At 32.0% G+C, this 7372-nt stretch overlaps 2 protein-coding genes across 2 annotated transcripts in view; both read right to left on the bottom strand.

Moving 5' to 3' along the window:
• Positions 1 to 2196: 2196 nt before the first annotated feature.
• On the bottom strand, positions 2197 to 2751 carry LOC105786869 (uncharacterized). Its single transcript, XM_012613344.1, has one exon. It carries the CDS (start codon positions 2749 to 2751, stop codon positions 2197 to 2199), a length of 555 nt encoding a protein of 184 aa, XP_012468798.1.
• Positions 2752 to 3539: 788 nt separating this feature from the next.
• LOC105785067 (S-adenosyl-L-methionine-dependent tRNA 4-demethylwyosine synthase) overlaps positions 3540 to 7372 on the bottom strand; it is a 6957-nt gene continuing 3124 nt past the window's right edge. Inside the window, exons 7-8 of the mRNA XM_052631375.1 lie at positions 3628 to 3843; positions 3540 to 3566 (exon numbers count right to left, since the gene is read on the bottom strand). Coding sequence (XP_052487335.1) covers positions 3540 to 3566; positions 3628 to 3843 — 243 coding nt within the window. The remainder of the gene's footprint in view (positions 3567 to 3627; positions 3844 to 7372) is intronic.

The raw sequence follows: 7372 nt of genomic DNA, 5'->3' as shown, positions 1-7372 counted from the left end.
ATTTGTTACAGCGGTAATCTCTGCTAGTATACTTCATTACTCTCACTTCTAATGTGTTAATCCTATTTTAATTTCATTAAACATCGTTCAATACATTTATCTCTTCTGTTCAATTGTGATAACTTAGACAAAGAGCACTCATCCAATCCTCGTGGGAACAATACTCACTCATAACTTTATTACTTGATTCGACATATACACTTGCACAATTCGCACATCATATTCACAAGCGACAAGCACCCTATAACCCAAATCCGACGATCGGGTCAGGAATAGGGTGTTACATTGAACCCAAGCTTTTAAGTCTACAATATAAATACTCTTCCCACTGGGAAAAAAAATTGTTGGCAAGAAAATATAATTAGATTATTAGATACAGAAGAAATTTCTTTTATCTAATAACTTTCATGTTAGATAATTACATGCCGATTGAAATTTCTCATTTAAAATTTCTAGGATTTTATTTTTTAAAATGTCTTAGATAATTTTATTATTTTTAAATTAATACAAAATTTCAACAAAAAAGGTGTTGAAAAATAAGTGAATAGATAACTACTTATTACTTAATATTAAAAATATTAAAATTTATTTTGTTTTTAAAAATAAATTATCTCTATTTTTAAAAAACAATAAGATTCCCAATTTATTATATTTAATTTTACAAAAATTGTACAAAATAAAAAATAAAATATTAACATAAATAAGATTAAGTTAAAAATAAATTATTTTTAAAAATAAGATTAATTTATTAAACAATATAATTACATTTGGTGCTTAATTTTATTAATATACTAAACAACTTTCTAATATAAATTCAATACTTCTAAAATTTAGCACTAAAATTTCAACATTTAATTATTTAAAACTTAATTTTTCAGTTTATTAAGCAACACTTAAGTTTGTGGTCCACCAGTCAAATCTTTAGACTGAAGACAAAACTCTTGAATACATTTTCTCTTTTACAATACATTTCAAAACTTTACTTAAAATTATCAAATTTCTTATCACTTGATGAAATAAAATTTTAATTTATGTTTAATATATTTATAATATATATAAAAGTAAGAGTTTGGAGAAACTTTTCAATTGACAAGAATATCCTTTATTGTTAATTATATTACTAAATTGGAATTAGAATAATAATTTATTTGTATTATTATGTGATAATAAAAAAGTAATATTAATTAAATATTAACTAATATGATAGTATATTAATATGAAATTAATTAATTTGGTCATATATTTTAAAATTTCTACTTAAAATTAACATAATATATTATTAAGTAATAAAATTATAAATCTATAAAATCATTGAATATAGTTAGATAAATTAAAATTAATAAAAACCCAAGTTTTTAATTAAAAAAATAATTCTCATATATATAAATTTGTTATATTTGGTTGTATCCCGAATATCCATCTAAAAAGTAATAAAATTCATTACCTTCCAGTCGATCTAGCATTTGATCCATAAAAGGTAAAGGAAAATGATCCTTACAAGTGGCTTTGTTCAGTTTTCTGTAGTCAATACAGATTCTCCAACCCGTGATAGTTCTTGTTGGGATTAACTCGTTTCATTCATTTTTTACAATCGTGATCCCACATTTCTTTAGTACACATTGTACTGGACTTCCCAAGAACTATCTAAGATGGGGTAAATAATTCCCGTATCTACCCACTTAATTACCTCATTCTGAACCACTTAGTTCATGATAGGGTTAAGTCTCATTTGCCCATCAATCTTACCTTTTTCACCTTCCTCTAAAATAATTTTATGTATGCAAAAGGAAGGACTTATACCTCGTATGTCAACTATGGTCCAACCAATTGCCTTCTTAAATTTCTGTAAGACAACAATCAATTGCTCATCTTGATGTTCTGTCAGGTCTGCTGAAATAATCACAAGCAAAGTAGAACTATCACCAAGATAAACGTATTTTAAATGAGATGGAAGTACATTTAGTTCGAGTTTAGGCGGCTCTTCGATTTACAATTTGGGTTGTGTAAATTCTCGAACTTCCAACTCTAGCGGTTTAAACCGTGGTGGTTGCATATAACTCCTCAGATTGACTTCCATCAAAGCCAAACCTTCATTACCTTTTTCATCTTCGAATGGTTCAAAACCTAAGGTATATTCCAACGAGTCTTCTTCAGAATTACTTCCCATAGAAACCAAGGTTTCTAATTCCTCCATTACTAAACACTCTTCCATCGAATCGAGAACTTCATTGCTTTTAGAACGTTAAACATTACCTTATCATCTTGAAATCGCATGGTGAGTTTGCCTTTTTGCACATCTATCAATTTTCTTCTCGTGAATAAGAAAGGTTTTCCTAGGATGATAACCGGAACTTCCTTGTCTGCTTCAACATCCAAAACAATGAAATAAGCAGGAAAAATAAATTTATCGACTCTTACCAAAACATTATCAATCTTTCCTTCGAGATATGCTAATGATCGATCCACAAGTTGAAGTGTTACAGTAGTAGGTCGTATTTCTCCTACTCCCAACAACTTGAAAATGGATTTGGGTATCAATTTGATGCTTGCTCCTAAGTCACACAAAGCTTTATCACAATATGATTCACCAATGTTGCAAGGTATCATAAAGCTTCCAAGATCCTTTAGTTTCAGAAGTAGTTCGTTCTGTAAGAACGCACTACACTCATTCGTCAAAGCGACAGTCTCATATTCAGTAAGTCGTTTCTTCTTGGACAAGATATCCTTCATAAACTTCACATAGTTGGGCATTTTCTCTAAAGCCTCCACCAACGGAATGTTGATGTGTAATTACTTTAAAACATCCAAGAACTTCTTGAATTCTTCCTCTTGTTTCTGCTTGTTCTGCTAAATTCTTTGAGGATATGAACCTCAGGTTGATATGAACAACTTTTCTGAGGATGTAAATCTGCAAAAGAGGGCATTAGCTTTTCAGAATTCACTAGTTTAGAGTTTACCTCATCAAATTTTTTAGCATCTGATTTTCCTGTTGTAAGAACTTCAACTGTCAATTGACTTTCCTCCTTTCTAGTAGGCTCATCTTCAACCATAACCTTCTTAGTCTCCAAATTCTTACCACTTTGTAACTCTACCACTTTGCAATGTTCCTTACCCAAATTTCTTGGATTTTCTATATCGCTCGGCAAGGCTCCTTGTGGTCTACTACAAAGCTTAGTAGCTAATTGACCCAACTGGTTCTCTAGATTTTTTAGTATTGCTACTTGACTTTGGATCAATGCGTCATTTTTAGCCATGTACGCCTTCAACAAGTCCTACAAACTGTTTGATGATTCAGTTTGAGATGGTTTTGGGGCTTGTTGGTTAAACCCTTTGGTTTGGTTAGGTTTGTGCTGCATTTGATTATTGTTTGGTCTATTTTCTTGATTACTCTAGGAAAAAATCGGTTGGTTCCTCCAAGATGGATTGTAGAAGTTGGATTCTGGTGCTTTTCCATTTCTATTTTGATACATAGTACACTGATTCAGGATTCGAAGGACAATTCTCAAAAGAATGACCATACCCATAGTATACGCAAGAAACTACTTTATACCGACTTGGTGATTGAGCTGCAAAGTTATTCAAACCATTAGTAGTAAACTATTTTAACATAGAGGAAATAAAATATACCTGAGCAGAGAGTGAAGCCAGTGCATCCAGTTCATGCACTCCGGCTACACGTCTTCTTGAAACTGCTTGATTTTTCGGCCATTGGCAGTTTCTACTTGCAATCCTTTCAATGATCCCATAAGCCTCATTATAAGACTTAGACAAAATTACACCATTTGCAGAAGCAGCCACTATTAATCTTGTATGTGCGTTGAGACCGTTATAAAATGCCTTCAACTAGATACAATGAGGAATCCCATGATCAGGAAACTTACAAAGTAATTTCTTGAATCTTTCCCATACCTCATACAAATATTTGTCATCCAATTGTTGAAAAGTTGTTATCTCATTACACAACTTTGCGTTCTTACTTGGTGGAAAATACTTAACCAAAAACCTTTTTGCTAATTCTTGCCAAGTAACTATCGAACTTGGTGGCATTGAATTTAGCCATGCTCGTGTTCGATCTCACAACGAGTATGGAAACAATTTCAACTTTAGTGCGTCTTCAGTCACACCAGCTATCTTGAATGAATCACTTACCTCCATGAACAAACAAAGGTGTAAGTGTGGATCTTCCGTGGGCATACCACTAAACTGGCCCACCTTTTAGAGCATTTGAAACATCACTGGTTTTGAACTCGAATTGGGTGCCTCGATATGTGGCCTTCTAATTCCCAGATTTAACTCATTAAAGATTGGTACATGGTATTGTCTGATGGCACGATCCCTATCATCAGCAATAAGGATTGGGTTGTGAACTTGATTGACCCCATTACCTTATTCATCATTTTGATTTCCAAGGTCCATATCGGCTTGTCTTTGAGCAGATCTTTCACGTCTTAAAAGTCCGTACAATTTCAGGGTCCATGGGTAATAGATCAATGATTCGATCTATGCTCACAAAACACTCAATAAATAAATAAATAATAAAGAATAAAGAATGAATTAATATAATTAAAAATTAAATAAATAAAAAATAAAAACCAATTTGTAAAAATAATTACACAAAGAAAATGATTAAGACAACAGTCCCTACTAATGGCACCAAAAACTTGTAACGAATTGTAGTGTGTTTACGCAAGTGTACGTAGTCATTCAAGTAATAAGTAAGAAAAAATGAGTTATCGTCTCCATAGGGACTGTATAAGCTTAAACAATTAATTGCGCAATTATAATTAACAATTTGATGTCAAAAAACTCAATAAATTTGGATAGTGATGATTAGATTAATTAAATGCAAAAGTGATCCCTAATGCAATTTTTAATCTAAATGCAATTTACCTAAGTGTATGAATGAAGGCTTTAGCAACAAAAACAATCAACATTAACTGGGCTAGGATAATTGTATTAATCAAATCAACTTAATTTCATCATTCTAACATGTTCGAAATTACTTCCATGGCAACTCGATCTCTTATGGGCTTGGAAACCAAATTAAGTCCTCTCAGATCTTTTACTTAGTTAAATATGCATGTTACTGATCATATTAGACTAAGAGTTTCTTAGCATTTATGCAAGGTCACACGGGCATTTACATTTCCAACAAATTAATTACATAAATCTAAAAATCATGAAAGATAATAGAGCTAACTAAATATATTATGAACCTTAACTTAGTCGATTTTAATGACCTAAATTAAGAATTGCACTTTTCAATTATGCGTCTACTAGTCATCGTCTGGTTAGGATCGCTCAACTAATCTGAGTGCACCTAATCATGTATAAATGAAATGCATCATGATATTAATTGAAAACACAATTGACCAAGGCACAAAACATGTTAACATGAATTAAATAAATCTCACTAAATTTATATAATCATCCTAGCGAATAGGAATTAAAACTTCATAGTTGATGTCAAAAACATAAAACACAAAGAAAAAATGTTAAAATAAATGACGAGAGGAAAGAGTTTGCTCAGTTTAGCAGCCTTTCGGATCTATTATGACTGATGTGCTCAACTCTGCTCAGTTCAGCGGCCTTTCAGATCTATTCTGACTGAAGCGCTCCTCCATTCTGATTGAAGCTTCTTTTGCTAAGGGTTTAGAAGGTAGCCGGCTAAAGAGTGATTTTGATAAAGCTTTTGAGGATAAAGATGGGAGAGGGGATGGACGGCTATGCAAGGGGAAAAGAGAGAAGAAATTCAGAGAAAACTAATGTGAGTGAGAGAGGAATGTTGAGTGATGAGGGATGATAGAAAAGTGAGGAATGACAAGGTATTTATAGGTGAACGTAAGGGTTTGAGTTTACTAAAAATAGGTTTAACTTTCCTTACTTCCCTCTCTCATGTGGCCAGCCATGCTTCAAGGAAAAGGGATGACCAAGTCTTCTCAATTTGAATTCGAATTTCAAGTTAAAAATAGCTATAGAGTGGATGTTTTCAACAAAGAATTTGTTGGGCTAAATTTTGATTATTTTCCAACTGTAGAGACCTTCAATTAAATATCCCAAAACACATTTTGGGCAGCCAACATTAAGTGCCAAAATTGGGGTTTTAATTTCCCTTGTTGGACGGTTTTTTTAGTCCAATAACTTAGCAGACATCTCTATCTTTTATCACCTTCTTTACGGGGTCAAGTAGTCAACCCCTATGCCTAAAATTGCATGGTCTTGCCGTCTACATAGATAATTTGTGCATGACCATCTTTTATTTATTTAAATCATGTCTCCAATACTTAGCAGATATGTCCATCTTTTATCACCTTCTTTACGGGGTCAAATAGTTAACCCCATGCCCAAAATTGCATGATCTTGTCGTCCACATGGATAATTTGTGCATGACCATCTTTTATTTATTTAAATCATGTCTCCAATAGCCTACCTACATAGTGAAAAATACATACATTAATAAATTAACCTGAATTAATATAAAATATGCATGAAAATCATGTAATTAAGCATAATTTCACATACTTTCGAAATTTATGTCTAAAATTACTAATTAAGTAAAATTCACTCATTTCAATAATAATTACTCAAAGATAAACATAATAATTAATTAAAAAGGTGGTAAAAACATATAGAAAACCCCTATATAAATTTGAGTTTACATGCACCCGTTCATTAGTCCCGAATTAACTGGTGAGATCGAGAGATAAATCGGAGCTAAGCCGTTTAAGTCGGTAAAATTGAGATCGAAAGATAAAATGGAGCCACTTAGTAATTTAAGTAATTGAAGTTCCCTGTCCGAGAATTGGTGAACCATATTCAAATCAACCAACCACCGTTAGTCATTTATTTGGTTAAATCCTTAGTTTTATATTTTTTGCAATTTATCCCCTAGATTAGCGTATTTAATTTTCTTGCAAAATTTCCTTGTTATGATTTGTCATACTACAAAATTGTATTAGTAGTTGCTTAGACTCTATTGTGTATGCTAGTTATCACTCAATCGTTGTCTCCTTTAGGTTTGACCCTTGGAATACTCTAGTGTTCCATTATAACACTATAAATATTACAACTGACATGTACACTTGCAGTAAAATTGGGCTTTAAAAATTGTTCTATAAATTCATTGTTTTATACGTACATGCGCGATGCCGACCAGAATTCAAGGTTCTAACTTTCCTACTGATATGATGTTATTACCATTTCACGAATTTGAAATCATTCTGACAATGGACTGGTTGACGTTACACGATGCTATAGTAAACTGTAGACTAAAACAGATTGATCTGAGATGTTAGACTAGTGAAATGATTACAGTTGAGCCTGATAGATCAAATAGTGCTATTAGAGTTATTTCAGGTATCTCTGCACAAAA

This window comes from Gossypium raimondii, chromosome 1, assembly GCF_025698545.1.
Source record: "Gossypium raimondii isolate GPD5lz chromosome 1, ASM2569854v1, whole genome shotgun sequence".
NCBI classification, from domain to species: domain Eukaryota; kingdom Viridiplantae; phylum Streptophyta; class Magnoliopsida; order Malvales; family Malvaceae; genus Gossypium; species Gossypium raimondii.
The sequence above is the reverse complement of the archived record's forward strand: the minus strand, read 5'-3'. Positions and strand labels throughout refer to the sequence as shown.

Bases quoted from the DNA above. Each gene is read 5' to 3' on its own strand.
- LOC105786869 (XM_012613344.1), bottom strand. From the start codon at position 2,751: ATGCCCAACTATGTGAAGTTTATGAAGGATATCTTGTCCAAGAAGAAA.